Source organism: Chelonia mydas, chromosome 16 (genome assembly GCF_015237465.2).
Source record: "Chelonia mydas isolate rCheMyd1 chromosome 16, rCheMyd1.pri.v2, whole genome shotgun sequence".
Taxonomy (NCBI): domain Eukaryota; kingdom Metazoa; phylum Chordata; order Testudines; family Cheloniidae; genus Chelonia; species Chelonia mydas.
Window position 1 is genome coordinate 6,256,225 of NC_057857.1, and position 22,972 is coordinate 6,279,196.

The window sequence follows — 22,972 nt, forward strand, 5'->3', positions numbered from 1 at the left end:
CAGGGGGTTTGCCTTATATATATATATATATATATATATATATATATATATATATATATATATATATATAAAGAAAGAGAGAAAAAGAGAGAGAGAAACTTCCCTTGTACAGAACTGGTATTTGGCAGAGTAAAATTTGAATAAGAATCTCAGATTTGGGCCAGTGTCTACCCACAATTACAAAAATTCACTTCTGTCAAATATTGAGTTGCTCGTGTAACCCCCATGTTCTTACACCATGGCATTTTATTTTATTTCAGTTCCATAGTAAGGGAAGGCTGTGATGCGGAGGAGGAACAGATTTGTTGGAAGGTTGCAAAGTCAAGCACACAGAATTAGGAAATGTCAAATTTAAGTTTGCCCATGCAACCTTAATTCAGCTCTTGAGAGTCCAATTTGGGTACTGAGTGAGCCACAGATCTCACAGGAAAAAATGATATTTGATTTATGTAACTGAAGACTGTATAATAATGCATACACACAAAGGTGCTGAATTATATTATAGAGCCACTACAGTTTTCATTCTAATTCTGAAGAATCCAGTTGATACATACTACATATGGGAAATTCTCTCTGAAGACTGGCAGGAAAAGAGGTGTATATATATGTGTGCGCTAAAATTAGGGAGTGTAAATGTTATGCTGAAATCCTCCATTGCATTGCACATGTAACCCTTCTGCCAGGTGGAGTTGGCACCAATAAGGGCCAGGTTCAAAATCTAGGGGTTCCTCTTATAACAATACAAAACAGAACAGGCTTAAAGCCTCACTCAGTAATCTTGGAAAACTAACCACCACCGTTAGGTGCCTCTAATAGGCAATACTTCCACACTTGCAAGCTTTAATTTGGGAGAGCACCACAACCACAATTCAAAAATAGCACGTAATTGTAAGTAAACACCCATCCCATAGTGCATTGGGAAGTGTCCTTTGCCTCAGTTTTCCATCTTGAGGTATGAAAGTCTGACAAACGTATGTCTATTTAACACGCTACTCCCTCTGCTGCACCCCACTCACAGTTGTCTAACTTGGCTGTCATTGGTCAGCAAACACCTAGAGTGCAGAGGTGCATCCACATGCATTCACCTATCACCTCGGAGGTGTAGGGTGGCGTGCATTGAACAATGCCTCCAACTGCTCAGCAACTAGTTCCTGGCTGCTGCCACTGTTATCTCCGCCATTGTTGTCCCCTCTCTACCATTCAGTACCATCTGAGATGCTGTGTTCTGAGGTTCCCCATTTAGGCCCAGCTCTTAGGGATTTCACTGGATAGTGGGGAACCTCTGTACTGCTGCCTCTTCGCTGTCTTTCACTGCAATGTTGTTTCCACACCAGCTCTAAAGCTTGGCTCCTACACTTGCTCATCAGTGATTTCAGCTCTAGTAATCACCTAACAGAAACAAGGAGCTTCTGTTGAGTCCAATCAGCTCTGGCTTTAAACACTGAAGAGAACATAAGAATGGCCATACTGGGTCAGACCAAACGTCCATCCAGCCCAGTGTCCTGTCTACTGACAGTGGCCAATGCCACTGCCCCAAACTGCCCCAGAGTGAGTAAACCTAACAGGTAATGATCAAGTGATCTCTCTCCTGCCATCCATCGTCCCCCTCTGACAAACAGAGGCTAGGGACACCATTCCTTACCCATCCTGGCAAATCGCCATTAATGGACTTAACCACCATGAATTTATCCAGTTCTCTTTTAAACCCTGTTATAGTCCTAGCCTTCACAACCTCCTCAGGCAAGGAGTTCCACAGGTTGACTGTGTGCTGTGTGAAGAAGAACTTCCTTTTATTTGTTTTAAACCTGCTGCCCATTAATTTCATTTGGTGGCCCCCAGTTCTTATATTATGGGAACAAGTAAATAACTTTTCCTTATTCACTTTCTCCACACCACTCATGATTTTATATACCTCTATCATATCGCCCCTTAGTCTCCTCTTTTCCAAACTGAAAAAAGTCCTAGCCTCTTTAATATCTCCTCATATGGAACCTGTTCCAAACCTCCAATCATTTTAGTTGCCCTTCTCTGAACCTTTTCTAATGCCAGTATGTCCTTTTTGAGATGAGGAGACCACATCTGTACACAGTATTCAAGATGTGGGCGCACCATGGATTTATATAAGGGCAATAAAGATATTCCCCGTCTTATTCTCTATCCCTTTTTTAATGATTCCTAACATCCCGTTTGCTTTTTTGACTGCCGCTGCACACCGCGTGGACGTCTTCAGAGAACTATCCACGATGACTCCACGATCTTTTTCCTGATTTGTAGCTAAATTAGCCCCCATCATATTGTAATTAGCCCCCATCATATTTTAAGAGGGGAGAATCAAATGGTGTCCAGGACTCTTTAGGCAGAGCCCGCACCGTGAGGAACAGGAACACCTGGCACCACCCAGTCTCCTCTTCAATGGGATTCAGCATCTCTACCTCCTGCTTTGCAAGTGAGATTCAGTCGATTGCGACACCCTCAGCCATGGCATGCTAAGCACAGTTCTGCTGCTCTTTGATCGTACAATAAAGAGAACATTACCCCACATTCAATACTAAAGTGAATTGTAACCCAAAACCAGCCAAAATTGATCACTTTTGCAAAGCCAGTCTGGCTGCTGAAAACCTAGGCAGAGTGGGTATGTCCATACAAATACAGTCTGCTCCTAAAGTCTTTTCCCCAGGTCACTAGATGCCAGGGGAAAGCTCATTCAGGCCCCACTTACACACATAACTAATGTTTTAATAGGGAACTCCCTGTTAGATTCACTGAAGCAAAAGCTGTGAAATAGGAATTTGCTTTGTATTTAATAGTCATGCTATGGCTGTAGACTTTAACTTGTGCATATTGAAGACTCTGCCTAAGAGAACTCACTTTGAGACAGGCACACATTTGCATAAGCAGCCAGTGAACTTCATTACGCTCAGTTCTTACTTACAAGCCATCCCCCACCATCTGTGTCCATGTCACACAGCACGGTCATGGCAGCACAGCCATCGGGGTAGATGGTGTACCAGCCGCTCATAACGTGCCCTCTGGCTAACAGCTCCTTGCAGTTCTTTGCACCTGCAGAGAACAGGAATTTAAAACTTTAGTTTGCACCAAATGGGAAGGATTCAAAATTATCTTATTCTAATGATTTACCATTTTGAGATGTATAACTTAATTGAAAATACATGATTACTTATTTACAAAAGGCAAGAAATGTTTGAGTAAAAGGTTCTATAGCCATATAAATAAAAAGGAAACAAGGACAGAAGTGGGACTGTTAAGCACGGAGGATGGGGTAGAGATTAAAGATAATCTAGACATGGCCCAACACCTAAACAAATACTGTGCCTCAGTTTTGAACAAGGGTAATGAGATGCTTAGGGTTTGGCAGGGTGGTTAACGGCAGTGAGAGTATGGAAGTCGAAATTACCACATCTGAGGTGGAAGTCAAACTCAAGCAGTTTAATGGGACCAAATTGGGGGCCCAGATAATCTCCATCCAAGAATATTAAAGAAACTGGAACATGAAATTGCAAGTCCAATAGCCAGAATTTTTAAAGAATCCATAAACTCAGGTTGACTGGTGCATTGCTAACAGAATACCTATTTTTAAGAAATGGGGGGAAAAGTGATCTGGTAAACTTCAGGCCTGTTAGTTTGATCTCAATTATATGCAAGGTCTTGGAACAAATTTTGAATGAAATAGTTGTTAAGGACATAGAGGTAAATACTATCTGGGCTAAAATACAACATCGTTTTACCATAGGTAGATTGATCAGGTTGGTCTGGCACACTTTCTTTGAGAAAATAACTGATTATTTAGACAAAGAAAATGAAGTAGATCTGATTTACCTGGATTTCAAGTAAGGCATGTGATACAGTTCCAAATGGGAAATTAGTTAAATTGGAGAACATGGGGATTAATATGAGAATTGAAAGGTGGATAAGGAACTGATTGAAGGGGAGACTACAATGGGTCACGCTGAAAGGTGAACTGTCAGGCTGGAAGGAGGTGACTAGTGAAGTTCCTGAGGGATCAGTCTTGGGACCAATCTTATTTAAAATGTTTTAGTGACCATGGCACAAAAAGTGGGAGTATGCTAATAAAATCTGCAGATGACACAAAGTTGGAAGGTGTTGTCAATCTTGAGGGGGACCAGAATAGCATAGAAGACGACCTGGAGGATCTTGAAAACGGATGTAATAGAAATGGGATGAAATTTAATAGTGCAAAGTCATGCACTTAAGAACTAACAACAATAATTTTTTCTATAAACTGGGGATATATCAGTTGGAAGCAACAAAAGTAGGAAAAAGACCTGGCTATGTTGTTTGATTACGGGATGACTATGAGGTGCCAATGTGATGTAGCTGTGAAAAAAGGCTATTGTAGTCCTAGAATGCATCAGGGGAGGTATTTCTGGTAGAGAAAGGGAAAGGTTAGTACCACTATACAAGGCACTGGTGAGCCCTCATCTGGAATACTGTGTGCAGTTCTGGTCTCCCATGTTTAAGAAAGATTAATTCAAACTGAAACAGGTGCAGAGAAGGTCTACTAGGATGATCAGAGGAATGGAAAACCTACCTTATGAGAGGAAACTCAAAGAGTTTGGCTTGTTGAGCCTAACCAAATGAAGGCTGAGAGGAGATATGAATGCTGTCTGTAAATACATCAGAGGGATAATTACCAGAGAGGGAGAGGAGTTATTTAAGTTAAGCGCCGATGTGGACACAAGAACAAATGGATATAAACCAGTCATCAACAAATTTAGGCTTGAAATTAGACAAAGATTTCTAACCATTAGAGGAGTGAAGTTCTGGGAACAGCCTTCCACAGGGAGCAGTGTGGGCAGAAAATCAAACTGGCTTCAATACTGAGAATGATAAGTTTATGGAGGGGATGGTATGATGAGACTGCCGACAGTGACATGTAGCTGACACAAGACTGCTAGCAGCAAATATCCCCCGTGGATGTTGATGGGACATTAGATGGGGAGGGCTCCGAGTTACTGCAGAGAATTCTTTCCTTGTGCCTGGCTGTTGGGTCTTGCCAAAATGCTCATGTTCAACTGACCACCATATCTGGGTTTGGAAAGGAGTTTTCCCCCGGATCAGATTGGCAGAGACCATGGGGTTTTTTCCACCTTCCTCTGCAGCATGGGGCATGGGCCATTTGCAGGTTTAAACTAGAGTAAATGGTGGATTTTCTGTAACTTAAAGTCTTTAAATCAAAATTTAAGGACTTCAGTAACTCAGCCAGAGATTAGAAGTATATTACAGGAGTGGGTGGGCAAGGCTCTGTGGCCTGCGATGTTCAGGAGATCAGATAAAACTATCATGATGGTCCCTTCTGGACTTAAAGTCTATCAATCGGATGATTGAACACAGATAGATTTTCCCCACAGCATTTTCATCAGGACTCCCATTTCAAAAGAATTAAAATATCACAATCTTAATGAAAATGAATTCCTCAGCATCACACTGAAAATCTGTATATGAAGTTTATAAAATGGACTCCCTTCTAGTACTTAACTGCTGTGGCAGAGGTCACCTCAGCTGTTACTAGGCTAGAGATGGCCTTTTTCCTCATAGGGGACTCTAGTGGGACTATTTCTGTGAGTAAGGAAAACAGGATTTGGCCCATTGTCATTAACAGAATTTATATGGAATGGAATTCCATGAAATCTGTTGCTGCTGACACAGCATCAGTTATATGATCTCCGTTTCTCAAAAAGTGAAAATCACACACTTTCCTCTCTTCATGGAGCAGATATACACTGGACTTTGATACCTGAATGGGATAACTGGCCAACTATTATCGCAAACTCACCTTTCTTACACTGGATATTGTCCAGCTGCCTCACATCTGTGCAGAGAAAGAAACCCAGTGGAAGTGGGTTAAAACCAGAGAAAAGAGCATTTTTTTTTCTTAACTCTTATTCAGTTCTAACAGTTGTGTCTATTTTTCTGAGTCAAACCATTTATAAGAACACAAGAATGGCCATACTAGGACAGACCAATGGCCCATCTAACCCAGTATCCTGTCTTCCGGCAGTAGCCAGTGCCAGATGTTTCAGAGAGAATGAACAGAACAGGGCTACTGTTGAGTTATCCATCCTCTGCCATCCAGTCTCAGCATCTGACAGTCAGAGGTTTAGGGCAATCCAGAGCATGGGGTTGCATCCCTGACTATCTTGGCTAATAGCCATTGATAGAGCCCTATCTTCCACGAACTTCTCATTCTTTTTTGAACCCAGTTATACTTATACTTTTGGCCTTCACACCATGATCTGACAATACGGGTTGACTGTGCATTGCGTGAAGAAAGTACTTCCTTTTGTTTTAAACTTGGAGTCAATTAATATCATTCGGAGACTCGTAGTTCTTGGGTTACGTGAAGGGGTAAACAACACTTCCTTACTCACTTTCTCCACAGAATTCATGATTTTATAGAGCTCTCTCATATCCCCCCTTAGTCATCTCTTTTCTAAGATGAACAGTCCCTGTTTTTTTAAATCTCTGGTCCACCGTCCTAATTGCCTTTGTTGCCCTTCCCTTAACTTTTCCAGTTCTACTGTATCTTTTTTGAGATGGGGCAACCAAAATTGCACTCAGTATTCAAGGTGGGGGTGTACTGTGGATTTATATATGCCTTATGATATTTTCTCTTATTATTTATCCTTTTCCAAATGGTTCCTAATATAGTTAACTTTTTTCACTGCCGCCGCACATTGCGTGGATGTTTTCAGAGAACTATCCACAATTCCAAGATCTCTTTCTTGAGTGGTAGCAGCTAATTTAGACCCCATCATTTTGTATGTATATACAGTTGGGATTATTTTTTCCAATGTGCATTACTTTGCTCTTATCAACATTGAATTTCATCTGCCATTTTGTTGCCCAATCACCCCAGTTAGCAAGATCCCTCTTCGTTGTCATCTTTGGATTTATTTTGAGTAATTTTGTACAGTCTTCAACCTTTGCAATCTCACTGTTCATCCCCTTTTCCAGATAATGTATTTGTTGAACAGCACAAGTCTCTGTCCAGATCCTTGGGGGACCCCACCATTTACCTCTTTCCATCTGAAAATTGACCATTTATTCCTAACCTTTGTTTCCTATCTGTTAACCAGTTACTGATTCATGGGATGACTTCTCCTACTCCATGACTGCTTACTTTGCTTAACATGCTGTGAAGGGACACAACCTCACACTGGTATGAAAGAGACTAACAGCTCTTCTGGGCCTGTTCCACGCTAACAAGATGCACCTGCAAGGCTTGTTCAACCTGGAGGAGGAGGAGCTTAAAAGGGGGAATTTCCCAAAGGAAGGGGTGGTGAACAGGAAGAAGTTTGCTCCATCTAGAGGCTGCTGGTAATAGAACTAGTCCAGCTGAGGAAGAGACCGCCACAAGGTGCACCACTCCCAAAGCTGCCCTGATTGACAGCAAAGCAACACACCCCAGGAAGAGGGGTAGAAGGTAAACCATGCAAAGGGGCAATAGACTCTGAAAGACTAAGCCCTTAGAACTGAATATCCTGGGGCTGTCAGAGAGACTGGCCCTCTTTCCAGATGGATCCACATCTCTTACAAGGCGAATCATGGGCGGCAGGTGAACAAGCTGTTGGGAGAGGCTAGCCCCCTTATGCCCCACCCCTCCCTCTCGTCTTCTGCCCCACAGCCGGAGCCCAGAGCAGCACCCTGCCCCCTCCCGTGCACTCCCAGGCCTGGGCCTTGCAAGCACCAGCCCCAGCCTGCCCGCCCCAGCCTCTCCACCATGGAAGAGCTGGAAGGGAACTGGAAGTAGACAGGAGAGAGACTGGGAGCGGAGTGTGGACAGGGCCATAGTAGTCCGTTTGGGAAGGCACAGCCTCCCCCCGGCCTATGACGCCCACCGTTCAATGAAGGGAAGGGAAGAGGGTGAGCTGTTCCTCTGCCCATGTCCAACAGCCTCGGAGAGCTTCCCCATGCGCTGCCAACTGGGGGAGAGAAGAGGGCAAATGACGGACAGGGAACCCTCCCCCCCAAAACTGTCGAGAATGTGGGCAAACTATCCCAGATACAAAAAAAAAAAAAAAAAAAAAACACCCAACCCAACAAGCCTTAGAGCTGACAGAGCTCCGCTGTTCCGCACAGCCGGGGGGCCGGCGCAGTGCCATAAGTGGGCAGCAGCGATGCTGTTGAACCTGCTGCTGCAGTTGCTGCAGCAGCTGATCGCCCCGCAGCAGGTTCAGGCCACCCAACAGCTGCTGCTGAGGGAACGGATGACCCCGCAGCAAGAGTTCCCGAAGGAAACGTTACCGCAGACGACATCAGCGCTACGCCCGCATGCGGGTCCGGGGATTCACGCTTCAACTGAAGGGGTCCCTCCACCTGTACCAGTGAAGTTCACCAAGAAGGACTTCAAGTAAGTGAAGTCCACCATCTTGGACTATCTGGATATTTCAGAAGAAACCTACCGCCAACAGTTTAGAGCCGGGAGCTACCCCAAGGGGGCACGACCCCGAATGGTAGCACGATGACTGAAAGAACACTCCTGGAAGCGTCTCCATCCAGAGGAATGCTCAGGGACCCAAGTGGCTGAGGCCTTTGTGTCTAGAGCAATTTATAAAGATTGCCTATGGAAGGCAGGGAGTGGAGACAATGGCATCTCCAAGGGAAACTATCAGAAGCAGTCAGGTTAATGGAGGAATTTGTAGAAGCCAAAGGGTCACTAAAGGCAGAATTACCTTAGGCATCAGCAGGACAAGGGACCTGGGTGGGGTGAGCCACAGTCCACAAGGAGGTGAATCTCAAAGGGGACTCTCAGATGTCCACTTTGACACAGGGCAGGCCTAGAGGGTGAGTACAATGCAGTCAGTGGAACCACCAGGCACCCCAGAGAACTGAAGCTCATAGACAAAGGTCCAACCAGCACCCCACAGGCAAGCTTCCCTCAAGACTAGGAAAGAGGCTAGCAACCCCAGCCCATTAATAGGCTATTCCTGTGGGCTGGCAGGGCACATAATGAGGGCATGCCCACTGATGGAGTGAGAGTACGCCCAGGTGGACGGCAGAAATCCAGGCACAGAAGAAAACTCCCCCTAAGTTGGTGGTCCCGGTGATGGTCCAAGGGAAGCTGGTTCAAGGACTCGAACTCTGGCTGCAGCCAGATGGTGGTCCAGACCTCCATGGTGGGAAGTGACACCACTCCCAAGACAACAATCTATCTTCAGTGTATCCATGGCAATGTCAAGACCTACCCCAGCCAGCAACTACAGCTGGCCGTGGGAGCCCATACTGCAGTAATAACCGTAGGGATAACTGCAGCCTTAGCAGAAAAGTTGGCCTACCTTGTGATCACAGGCTAGGGTTGGCTCTCTTTTTTTTTTGTGGCAAGTATTTAATACCTAGGCCTGCGCCACAAGCAAGAACAGAGGCCAAGTAGTAACACCAGCTCTCCGGAGCTTGGCAAACCTTAGGGAAACAAATGACCTTGGGGAAGAGATGTCCCGAGCAACACAGCTGCAGACCCCCACAGGGGAGAAAGACGCAAACCATTAGGACCTGGAGGCTCTCTGATGGGATAGGAAGTTTGTGCAAGAACAGAGGAACGACCCTATGTTAAACCGTGTATATGAGCAACTGGTCCCCATAAACGGGGAAGCAGCAGTCTCAGGGAGGCGATCAATACCTGCACTTTGCATCAAGAAGGAGCACTTGTACCAAATTGAGAAGAATCAGCAAACTGGGGGGGTGAGGGACCAGCTGCTTATACCATGCCAGTACCACCAGTCCATCTTGCAGCTGGTGCATGATATGGGGGACAGAAGACACTGGCCTGGATATTCGCTAGAGTCTATTGGCCACAGGCATACACCATGAAGTGACAAAATACTGTTCCTCCTGCCCAGCGTGTCGACTAGCCAGGAGCAGAGGGATCCCCAAGGCAGCCTTGGTCCCTCAGCCCTTGACTGAGATCCCCTTTGAAAGGTTCAAGTGGACGTGGTCAGACTGCAACATGGCATCAGTACATGCTAGTGATCATTGACTATGCAGCCAGGTATCCAAAGGGGACGTGAATAACGTAGCTGAAGTCGACGTACTTAGATCCACTTACCACGGCGTCTTCACTGTGGTAAGTCGACTGCTGCTTCCCCATCGACCCCGCCTGCGCCTCTCGTGGCGGTGGAGTACGGGAGAGCGCTCGGGGATCGATTTATCGTGTCTAGTCTAGACGCGATAAATTGACCCCCCGCTGGATCGATTCCTGCCCACTGATCTGGCGGGTAGTGTAGACATACCCTGAGTCTCCGCTCCCCAGACTGTACTATGCAGTGGATACTGTAGACTGAGGTTCCCAGGACTGGGGCCGAGGTTCCAGGTGCAATCCTCACACTTCTGCACAAACACCAACCTTCCCTGCTAGGGGGGTCAGATTTAACCCCTGGAACAAGCACCGCACTTAACAAGAGCACAACACTTATCTGACCCAGGCAAAGCCAGGTGCAGACCCAGGTCTGGATTCCCAACAGGGGTTACACAGACTCCCTCTCCCTAGGCACAGCATATAGCAAAACAGCTCTTCCCCATGCCTGAGTAGACACACCGTCTCTCTAGCTTCCGCCAATGCAATCCCTTCCCTCCAGTGGATCCGTCCAACCTGTCCATGCAGTTTTGGGCTGGCTCTGGCACGTGATGTGAGCTCAGCATCGTGGGTTGGCTGCTGGTCTCAACTCCAGGCTGGGCATTTACAAGAATCTCCTTTTGCCAGCAGCCAGTTCTCCTCCAAGCAGCTTCCTCTCTGTCCAGCCCAGGGCTCCTGCCTCTTCTTTGTTCACTTTTTCAGTTTCCCAGGCTTGTCTCTCATCCCAGCCCCGTCTGCTCGTTCACTCAAACCCTCCCAAGGGTCTGAATTAATTCTGCATGTTTGATTTCCCCTTCCCCTTAGCCAGTCAGATTTGTGCAGAGTAAGGTTGCCAACTCTACTGGACCGGACACCATTGACACAAATGGGGATGCCCTTGCTGCAAAATGGGGTCTGGTCCATCCGGTCTGGGAGAATTGACAACCTTAGTGAAGAGAAATGGGAGAAAGGGGAAGGAGCTCTCTCACCAACTCTACACCACTCAACAGGAACAAAGATCTGGTTTCTTCAAAAAGTGAGAGAGTATCTGGGCACCACTGTCTGTGGCTTATTTGAGATCAGGAACTTATTTCTCCTTCACCAGGAGAGCCCTGCAGGCTTAGCTGTATAAGAGGAAGTTACTGATTTAGGAATAGACGGTCCCAACGACTGGATGTAGCAGTGTAATGGTCCTCATTCGAGGTCTGGTTGGGGGGTGTGGCCTAGTGGCCATGGCTGCAGTCCCTGGCTGCCAAGGGGGTTGTGGGGAGAGGAGCCTGGACCCTCCCACTCCACCGGGCTCTGACCCAGGGCCCTTTGGTCTACCAGTAGTCTGGCAACCAAGGCTGTTTAAGCTTGTTCTCCCCATGCTTCTTCCTCTCATCCCTTACACCCCCTGGGTCAATTTAGTCCATCTGCTCTGCTCTGGGCTGCTGGAGCTATGGGCTGCAGGGCTGCTCACCTCCAGCTCTGCCACACAAATCAGCTAATTCCCAGCCTTTTAATTCCTCCAGCAGATGGAGCATTTGCTGCAGGTGTGGCGGGATGGGGCTGACTGAGCCCAAAGTAATCCCTTAATCCCTTGTTGCCCAGTGTGGGGTTTGTACACCCAATCACACCCTCCCCCTCAAGACAGAGCCAGGGGAGCTGGGGCCATCCGATTGCTACCCTCCTCCCTGGAAAAGAAGTCAGCATTCTGATGGGCTTTCCTGGCTCAATGCTGAATTTGGAACGCGTTGGGCTGGAGAGAGAGGTACCAGTGCAACAGGCCGAGGTGTGTGTCCTTCATAGTGTTTAGCCATCTTAACGGAGCATGGTCTGTGACAAGCTTGAAAGGGTTTCCCAGGAGATAGTATCGAAGCTAATCTATGGCCCATTCTACTGCCAGCCCCTCCTTCTCTATGACAGAGTAGGTCCATTCACGTGGGAACAGTTTGCAGCTCAAATAAAAAGGGAGGAACACCCTCTGCTCTATTTCCCAAGATAAAACAGCACCCAGTCCCACATCGGAAGCATCTCTCTGCAAAATGAATTCTTTGGAGATGTCTGGACTGAGTAGGACCGGTTCTGTACAGAAGCGTTCTTTCAATTCTTGAAAAGCCTTTTCAAAGGTCTCCGACCAGTGCACTTTCTTGGGGCTGTTTGTGACCAGATCTCTGAAGTTGGTGCCTTGGCCAGTGAGAATCTCCTTGGGAACTCCTACTCGAGCAAAGACTTTCAATAGTCTCTGTATTGGTGTTGTGCAGTGGGATTGCCTCAGGATAGTGAGTAGCATAATCAACTATCACCAACAGGTATTTGTATCTGGTGGCATTTTTTTCCCCCCAGAGGACCAACAAGGTCTGTACCAATTTATTTGAAGGGGATATCAACAACTGATAGAGGGACAAGGGGGACTTTCATCCCACCTTTTGGCCTGAATAGCTGGCATTCAGATCAGGAGTTGCAGAAGTTCTTAACTTCTTGATGTATACTAGGCCAGAAGAAATTGTTTAAGATCCAGGCCAGCGTTTTCTCCTGTCCGAGGTGGTCTGCGGAGGGGATGGCATGGGCCAGTCCCAAGACTTCTCATCAATGCAGCCAAGGTACAAGGAGCTGTGGCCAAATTTCTTGCATCTGATGGTCTTTTTCCAGCCAATATAGTTGTTCCGCCTGGATCTCAAAGTGGGGGTACTGTGCATCCCGGTGGGGATCTACGACTTTGCTGTTAACCACTGGGAGTTGTTCATATGCATGGCTCAAGGTTTCATCCTCCCTCCGGTCTTAAACAAAATCCATCACTCAAGTCAGTAAGTCCCCTTCCTGGAGCGGGGTTTGTAAAATCTCCTCATTAGGAGGATCTTCTGGCAGCACTTCCTCTTGGCTGGAACCCCCCCTCCCCGGAGTCCCGCACCTCACCTACTCCAGGCAGTGTCACAGCCAGGGTTCCTGGCCTACCCTGGTTCCCTTGGGCACGTCCTCCTGAGGGCACCGTGAGGACGGATGGAGCCTCCCTGAACCTAGGGGCTGCACAGACCGGGTGGCCACTTCTAGGAGCCGTGCAGAGCCAAGGCAGGTAGGGAGCCTGTCTTAGCCCTAGGCCCTTGCTGTGCTGCCAACCAGACTTTTAATGGCCCAGCCGGCACTGCCAACCAGAGTCCCTTTTCGACTGGGTGCTCAGGTCAAAAACCAGACACCTGGCAACCCTAACAGGTGCACACTAGAATTTACACCCCAGGAGGTGCACACCAATGTACAGTATAGACAAGCCCTTAGGCTCCTGAGCAATTTATGGTCAGATTTTCAAAGGTATTTAGGCACTTCAAGAGGAATCCCCTATTGGAATTTTCAAAACTGCCCATTAGGCACCTAAACTCCCATTGATTTCAGTGGGACTTTGGGTACTTAACTAACTTAGGCACTTTTGAAAATCCCGCTAAGTACTTATCTGCATCATTAGAGGCCTACATACTTTGACAGTCTGGCCCTTAGGCACTTTGAAAGTTTACCCTTAGGTTTTGAGCAATTATTGAAGATGATGCCACACTTGGATGGGCGCAAGCTACTGTATACCATGATTGTTACACTTTTCTTACATCACATCACAAAGGGGAAGATTAGTGGGTGGAGCTCAATATTGCACGCAAAGAAATTAGTCAGAAAGTTTCCCGTATCATCCTAATGCTAGCGATTTAATCATTAAAACTTAAATGCTTCTCACCAAATGCTGTTGTCCCAGGGGTTCCTTTTTCTCCTAAAGAAAGAAAAAACAGACTTAAATACTTATACTACTTAAAGACCACGCTCTGATCTAAGTGGTGCTGTCTTTTATTTATTTATTTCAATTTTAAGGGGGGAAATGTTTTCCAAAAAGTAATGGGAGAACGGGGCAGGGGGGGAGGAGGAGAAGGGGAGGAGTGAAGTACAAAATCAAAAATATAGGGGGAAAACACACAGTTCTGCTATTCCTCTCTTACCAGAAGAAGAGAGATTTAATTTCATTGGGTCATTTTCAGATCAGGTTTTCCGGCACCGCACATTCTACGCATAAACATTTTAACAGTTGTGCTGGGATGAAGCCCTGCCTATCCAACAGGAGGTGTATTTGTTTAATACTGCATTCTAAGTTATATTCTGCCAATAAAGAGAATCACAAGGATATTCAACATACTGAAAAGATCTTTTCCAAAGGAGCACGTTTGCTCAGATCCAAAACAGGAGAAGTGCAGACCCCATGAAAAAAAAATCTAAGGCATTAAAAGAATTTGGGGCTACTTAATTGCTTTGATACTACTTAATTGCTTGCAAGTCCAACGTAAAGGACTCAGCACAGTAGGGGGCTGGCGTAGATCAGTGGAGCTCGCAGAGGTTCCAGTCCCATGCTGGGTCTTCAGTTGATCTGACGACCTTGAGGCTGGGAAGAGGGCTTCCATTTCCAAACAGAGGCACCTGAGGGTAGTGACCAGAAGCTCCATTTAGGGAGCGAAATAAAAGTTGCCCGAAACCGGAATTCGTCTGAAGTTTGACAATCTGGGCCAGGTTGTTTTGTTCCTGGTGGAGGCTGCATTCCCTGGTGATTTAATCTCATTGCCCGCTCAGTCTTGTTGTTAGACACCAGTCTAAGGTGAGGCCGGGTTTAGTTATCTTTTAGTTTAACATTTGCCTTTTATTTCTTCTATAGGCTGCAACCAGAAAGGACCCCGTTTTCCCTCCATGCCAGTCAGCACAGCTCAGCCAGCACAGGGCAGCGCAAGCTGCAGCCTTGTCAGTGGAACTAGCAAGGACTGCTCAGGCCTGCATTCCCCTGGCGCTTGCAGGGGCATTTGCTCTGTCTCCTGGTGGTCAGAGGAAGCAGGGAATGAAGAGCCACAATCTGGCCCCCAGTATCAACTTTACCTCTTACACCGTCAGTCTCTGTCCCCATGGAGAGCAGCAGAAAGGACCTGGCTCCAATCCTGCAGCCCTCATTCAAGGACAGTCGCAGGGACACCAGAGAGACTGCTGCTGTGACAGCTGCAAGATCGGTCTCCTGATCCTGACTGGTACTGAGCCATTGGCAGAACCAGACCCCAAAGCAGGAGAGGAGAACTATCCAAGGTCTCTCACCTTTTAGTCCAGAGGGGCCAGCATTGCCTTTCTCTCCTTATTAAAAAAAGAAAAGGAACAATATAGTACTTGTTGCTGAGATACTAGGAGCTCAGTTGTTCCTTACAGCTACTGCCCTGCCTTGGGGGTAATATAGAGCCGTCCCATCCCATGTGGGAGCTCGGGGAGGCACCTGGAGATCTTAGGGAATGTTTGAAAGGGGTGCAGCATATGTGGGTACCCTGTTCTCCTTGTCCAGTGTGGATGGGAGATGAAGCCATGCCCCTTTTCAGAGATTAGCAACCACAGTGGTACAAGCTCTACAGAGAAGGGGCTCTGTCCCTCCTTGTACTGCTCCCCTATATAGAGCTGGGAGCAATCTGGCTCTATGATGATAGGCCCATCAGGGCCAATTTCAGAGGGCAGGTATAAAATGGCATCAAGAGATATATGCAGGTGTAAAGAAGTTTTACTGACTCTGGCCTTGTCTACACTACACAGTTTTGTTCCCATTTTCTAGCAGGAACTCAGGTGCACTGCTGCTAGCACTGGTGTAGGTGCTAGTGTAGACAGAACTCGGGGGGGGGGGAGGGGAAGAGAGATACTTGGCTAGTGTAAATTGTCACAGCTGCATTGACTCCAGTGGAGGTAAGCAATTTGCCCAGGTGAGGATCTGCCCCTAGGTGTTTTTAGCACCATCTCATCAGAAGCTAGTCAAGTTTTCATGACATAGCATTAAAATCACCTTGCCCTGTCTAAATGAGACCTTACACCTTCTCTGGAACTAGAGCAGCTGCCCCAGAGGAAAATTACATGCCTGAGTCTTCTCAGCATAAGTACATCCTCAGGGGGGTGAGTGAGTAATTACCTGTTGTAAGCTACAAGCGGAGGGAGCCACTAGGAGGTACAGGTTATCTCAGGTTAGAGACATGCCCTTAGATCCACTTGGTCACGTTTGTGGATTTACCCCGTAATATCAAGGGAGGTGGGAGGTGCTCAGAACTAGATTCTCTGGTCATACACTTTCTAGGCTAATTTTCCTCTCAGATACATAAGTTCAGCTCTGTTGATTTCTGTGGGGCTACCCTGGTATCACTTGAAAGGAGAATCTGGGTCATTGTGAATGAACATTTGGCACATATGGGAAGATGGAAGTGTTTAAAATGTCTTACCTTTGCCTGGTGGCCCAGCTGGTCCCATCTCCCCAGGAGCTCCCCTTTCTCCTACAAACACAGAAAACTCACAACGGATACTTCACAGCTGCACACAGGGAATGTATTTCTAGGGTTAACCAATGGCATGGGTGGACAATTTCTACCCTCAACCCAAATCCAAATTTCAAAAGTAAGTTTCAACCAGGGACACAGTTTAAGAATTTCCCCATCTGATTGGGCATTATCTTGGGTCTGATCGGGCATTATCTTGGGTCTGATCGGGCATTTCTCAACGTTTGGAAGTTTTGCTTAAACTGGAAGCAGATGTTCACGCTCCTTTATCTTAGCAGCTTGTTGAAGATGTTGCATGACTCACCAACCAGAATGCCAGCGAGCCATGTTTTCAGTGCTTGCAAATAATAGCTCTTCACCTGGCCACTAAAGAGCCATGGCCACCATCTTCAACACAGAGCAGAAGTAATCTGAGCTCCTGCCACCAGTGGGGGTATTGCTGGAACCTGTTCCTCACCCCACTACCTCCCCTCCTCCTCCCCGTCTCTTTTCGCCTCTCCACTATCCAAAGTTCTGTTGTATGCAAATGTTATTTTAAATCATTACAGATCCTGAACAAAACAAGTAAAGAAAAATGCAGCAAAGATATAGGTGATGCTGCCTTATCACCTAGTTTGATTAATTTATTTTCCTGGCTTCTGACCAGTCAAAAAAAAATTCTGCAGTGAGTTCAGTCTTCAGTGGGAAAGAAATGAGAGGACATAGCCTAAGAGTGACTGGCATTGATCATCGTATTTCAGGTAGATGTTGAATAATGTGATTGCTATTTATTTCCATCTGAATTTTAACCCACGTTGAACAAAATAAAACTCCCAAACTTAATGTCCTGTTTCCAAGGCAAACACTATAAACATTCACAAAAAGAAAAGGAGGACTTGTGGCACCTTAGAGACTAACCAATTTATTTGAGCATAAGCTTTCGTGAGCTACAGCTCACTTCATCAGATGCATTCAGTGGAAAATACATCTACTGAAGTGAGCTGTAGCTCACGAAAGCTTATGCTCAAATAAATTGGTTAGTCTCTAAGGTGCCACAAGTCCTCCTTTTCTTTTTGCGGATACAGACTCACACGGCTGCTACTCTGAAACCTGTAAACATTATAACACACAAACTGACAGTGAATTTCTTTGATCATTCTGCTGTTTCTGATCTGCCATCTCCAAAGACAGTAACTTACAGCCAGAAAATTGTTCCTGCAGCTGGAATTGGATGTCATAGCAATAACTCCTAGGTTCCAACTCCATTAAGTGGGGACTTCAGGAGAACTGGGATTGAGTACCAGAGGCACTTAGCTGAATTTACCTTGTGATGCCTTGTCTTCACCGTGTTTTTACCTCTGGATGGTTCATGTGGTATTTGAGCAGAGGTTAAAGACAAGCTGCTATGTTGTCACTGACAAAACCAGCATGTCAGTTAACCCATGGTAAAAAACACATGAGCTCACCCACTGTAAAAAAAAAATTAAATTAAAAAAAAAAGTGGGGACAAGGCTACATAGTTTTACCATGTGATCGAAAAGCACTAAACCCCCCAACCAATGGTCACCTTATCTCATCCAGCTGCCTCATAGTAAACACTGCAAGTGCCTTTCCCTCACTAGGCTCCTATGAGAAAAGCACTGCACGACAAACACCTTCTTGTCAGCGAAGGCAAAGCCAGAACCTTCCGGATATATGGGCCATGGTGTGGTACGTGGCAGCATACAGTAAATTGCAACAGCTTACTGCAGTACCTATTACAAAAAACTCAAATAATAGCTAAGGTCCCCTACACACAAAAATCAGAAATAATGAAAATGTGTCCTTTGGAAACATTGGAATAATTATAAGAAAACCAATGCACCAGCTATAATATGACAGAGAGAGAAAAACACTCAGCACCTTGACATTATTCTCGTTACATATCTACATTTTGGTGTGGCGTGACAACATCATCTCAATAACTTCCCCTAAAGTGTAAACGTGGGGTCAAATCCTTAGATGCTTTGGAGCCCACACCTTGATCTGAGTAGAGCTGTCAGTCACATTGTGGTGTAAGAACATGGAGAGTTTTGGCGGAGAAACATTAAGCCCCCCAGGTTGTTCACAAATGAGACTTTCATGGATCACTATTGAATCACCACTGAATGCATCCAATGCAGTGAGCTGTAGCTCACGAAAGCTTATGCTCAAATAAATTGGTTAGTCTCTAAGGTGCCACAAGTACTCCTGTTCTTTTTGCGGATACAGACTAACATGGCTGCTACTCTGAAACCTATTAAAAAAAAAAACAAACAAACAAGTTGACAGTTCTGCTGGAAGCTGCCTGGTGTGTCAAATGAGTCTCATTTGTTCTACAGATGTTAGTGTCTATATTAGGGCACTGTTCATTGTAAATGACCAATAAAGTGAGAGACCACCATCTAGGATATTCATTAGCATATTGAGAGGACTTACAGAAAAGCAGGATGTTTGCTCAGACTCATAAATGGGCAGAAAAAACTCCAAAGCCTATAGGCAAATCTTCTGGGCTAATTAACTGGATTGATGAACAGGTTTGTCTATCCAAGGCAAAGCAGTCTCCCTCTTGTCTATGTTAGGAAAATTTATCATGCTTGAAAATGTGTTCACTAACATGATGCTAAACATGACTTAGCACCTAGTGTAGACAGGAAGTCATGTTTAAAAACGTGGTATCTGGACATGTGTAAACACAATGGTCCTTGTTCAGATTAACTGCAAAAATTTTAACACTACATTAGTTGACATTATGATGCATTTTCCTTGTATAGAAATGGCCTTTGATGAGTTCAAGGACATCTTCTCAAATGGGCCAAAAAAAGTCTGTGAAAAGAATTGTTGTGCACTCATGAAAATTAGATAATAAAAATGTAAAAGGTTTGGTAGCTAGAGAAAATGGATAAAGAAGCTATTCAGATATGAGATGGCTTAGAAATAAAGTTACATGTATACTGGGTCTGAGCCAAAGGATGAGGTAACATACTATGTGATAGCGTAGTCTAAACTCCTGGACTCTCAGACACAGAAATCAATAAGACAAGGGGATGCAATGGAATTGAAAGAGACAACATGACTCCCATGGACATGATATTTTTGGCCACATTTCCTTCTTCCCCCTTTCTTCAGTTTAACCCTACTGATTTCAGTGAGGTTTTAGATCCTTGTAACATAGGGTACACCTGCACTACAAATGAAGGTGTGACTGTCGTGCTGGTAGACATACCTGGAATAGCTCTAATGTAACTAATGTGTGTAACAATAGCAGTGAAGATGTGGTGGCACGGACCCTGGCACAGGCCTGCAACCAAAGTAGGTACCGAGAATGCTCAGAGGACTTGTACTTGTGGACTAGCCTGTGCTGAAGTCCACACTGCCATGTCCTCACTACCACTGATGCACACGGTAGCTAGATTAAATCTATCCGCACAGCAAATCACACCTTCATTTGTAGCATACAGGTACAGAAAGGAAGATTTTCTCCTTGGTGAACACCCATTCTGGCACATATACCAAGTAGAGAAGATGCAAATGGTTTAAATCATGCAGTGAATGAACACAGTTCTTATTTATTCTTCATTCCTTTACCTTTGTCCCCAGCTGGTCCTGCCTTTCCACGGAACCCCTCAGCACCTCTCTCTCCTACAGACACAAAATACTCAGAATTAACATTTTAAAGATGCTAGTGGGGATATATTGTAGGGGTAAAGTGGGGAGTAAGGGAACCTGTGAAATCAGTTCCTACCTTCCATCCTGGAATCCAAATACCAAAATTAACTAAAAAACCCACAAGGTTTAAGAGTTCTGCCGATGTGGCTGGTCACCATCTTGAGCCAGATCCAGCATTCCTTACTCAGACAAAATTCTCATTGATCTTCAACTGCAGTTTGTATTCCTTGCACACACAGGGTCAAGCCAATTATCTCAGCACCTTGGTGAGGCTGTGGCACAACTGGCCAACCAGAAGGCCACTGGCTCAGGTTGTGTCCTACCTGTCTGTTGGGTTTGCCTTCAGCAGGTCACTGAGCATCTATTGCGGACATCCTCTACCAGGGGAGAGCTGCTGCACCCTAACCTCTCTCTCTCTCTCTCTCTCTCACACACACACACACACACACACACTTGTTGTGCATAAATATTATTTAAAAATTAGTGTAGACCCGGAATAAAAGGAACATGAGGAGAAATGCAGCAAAGATACAGCTGATGCTAATATATTAACCAAATAAAGTAAGGATTTTTTTCCTCAGTCTTTTGTCTGTCCAAACCCTGGCGATGACTGGAGCAGGGAAGGGTTCCCTAGCCAGACTACATCCCCTTCAATGGTTCACGAATATCAGGAACTCCCATGATGCACCACTACTTGATCTTACTAAGAGGAAAGACCACAACACATCATGGGAGATGTAGTATGACAAGGGAGCTGAGCCTTTAGAGGAAAATGAGGCTTCTGAGCTGCAGCTCCCACGAGGTCACCAGAGTGGTCGTTCCATATCAAAATATTTTTGTTGGGGGGAAAAGAAATAATCAAAACTTTCCATAACCAAAGCCCATTTTCTGACCAGCTCTGATGCAGCTCCATTACCTTCAATGCCCATTTACACCAATTGAGGATCAGAGCCCAAGTTCTGTTGTCTGACTCTGTGCTAGCCCTGCTGCAGACACACTAAACCCGTGTCCTTGAACAAATCTATGTATGGTACATCACACCACAAGAAACTCTAATGTCTGCTTAAAAACAGTCAAGATTTTTAACCTGACTCTCCCAAATGTTTAATGCAAACAGAACAAATAAATCCCCTAAATCAAGCCTATTTACAGTACAGTAAAAAAAAATCAAAATTGTCAAACATACAAGCTGATAGTGACTATTTCCAACACACCTCTGAACAACATACTAACCCACAAAGATCTTCCTATCAAGAATACAAAAAGAAGGATTCTGGGTGGACTCCTCCTGAAGGTCAAAAACAACAGACTGGACTTCTACATAGAGCGCTTCCGCCGATGTGCACAGGCTGAAATTGTGGAAAAGCAGCATCACTTGCCCCATAACCTCAGCTGTGCAGAACACAATGCCATCCACAGCCTCAGGAACAACTCTGACATAATCAAAAAGGCTGACAAAGGAGGTGCTGTCATCATCATGAATAGGTCGGAATATGAACAAGAGGCTGCTAGGCAGCTCTCCAACACCACTTTCTACAAGCCATTACCCTCTGATCCCACTGAGGGTAACCAAAAGAAACTATACCATTTGCTCAATGAAAAAGCACAAGAACAAATCCGCACAGACACACCCCTGGAACCCCGACCTGATACCCAAGATCCATAAACCTGGAAATCCTGGACGTCCCATATCTCAGGCATTGGCACCCTGATAGCAGGAGTGTCCGGCTATGTAGACTCCCTCCTCAGGCCCTATGCTACCAGCACTCCCAGCTATCTTCGAGACACCACTGACTTCCTGAGGAAAGTACAATCCATCGGTGATCTTCCTGAAAACACCATCCTGGCCACTGTGGATGTAGAAGCCCTCTACACCAACATTCCACACAAAGATGGACTACAAGCCATCAGGAACGGTATCCCCGATAATGTCACGGCAAACCTGGTGGCTGAACTTTGTGACTTTGTCCTCACCCATAACTATTTCACATTTGGGCACAATGTATACCTTCAAATCAGTGGCACTGCTATGGGTACCCACATGGCCCCACAGTATGCCAACATTTTTATGGCTGACTTAGAACAACGCTTCCTCAGCTCTCGTCCCCTAATGCCCCTACTCTACTTGCGCTACATTGATGATATCTTCATCATCTGGACCCATGGAAAAGAAGCCCTTGAGGAATTCCACCATGATTTCCATCCCACCATCAACCTCAGCCTGGACCAGTCCACACAAGAGATCCACTTCCTGGACACTATGGTGCTAATAAGTGACAGTCACGTAAACACCACACTATACCAGAAACCTACTGACTGCTATGCCTACCTACATGCCTCCAGCTTTCATCCAGACCACACCACAAGATCCGTTGTATCGTAGAGCTTGGCTGTAGACAACCACAATTGCTCCAACCCCTCAAACAGAGACAAACACCTACAAGATCTCTATCAAGCGTTCTTACAACTACAATACCCACCTGCTGAAGTGAAGAAACAGATTGATAGAGCCAGAAGAGTTCCCAGAAGTCACCTACTACAGGACAGGCCTAACAAAGAAAATAACAGAACGCCACTAGCCGTCACCTTCAGCCCTCAACTAAAACCTCTCCAACGCATCATCAAGGATCTACAACCTATCCTGAAGGACGACCCATCACTCTCACAGATCTTGGGAGACAGGCCAGTCCTTGCTTACAGACAGCCCCCCAACCTGAAGCAAATACTCACCAGCAACCACACACCACACAACAGAACCACTAACCCAGGAACCTTTCCTTGCAACAAAGCCCGTTGCCAACTCTGTCCACATATCTATTCAGGGGACACCTTCATAGGGCCTAATCACATCAGCCACACTATCAGAGGCTCGTTCACCTGCACATCCACCAATGTGATATATGCCATCATGTGCCAGCAATACCCC

The 22,972-nt window shown here is 45.8% G+C and overlaps 1 protein-coding gene across 1 annotated transcript in view; it reads right to left on the reverse strand.

The window, feature by feature from the left end:
• Positions 1-22,972, reverse strand: part of LOC102934432 (ficolin-2) — a 51,533-nt gene that overhangs the window by 3,121 nt on the left and 25,440 nt on the right. The window contains exons 5-10 of the mRNA XM_043530689.1: positions 19,966-20,019; positions 16,327-16,377; positions 15,176-15,211; positions 13,791-13,823; positions 5,816-5,851; positions 2,933-3,060 (exon numbers count right to left, since the gene is read on the reverse strand). Coding sequence (XP_043386624.1) covers positions 2,933-3,060; positions 5,816-5,851; positions 13,791-13,823; positions 15,176-15,211; positions 16,327-16,377; positions 19,966-20,019 — 338 coding nt within the window. The remainder of the gene's footprint in view (positions 1-2,932; positions 3,061-5,815; positions 5,852-13,790; positions 13,824-15,175; positions 15,212-16,326; positions 16,378-19,965; positions 20,020-22,972) is intronic.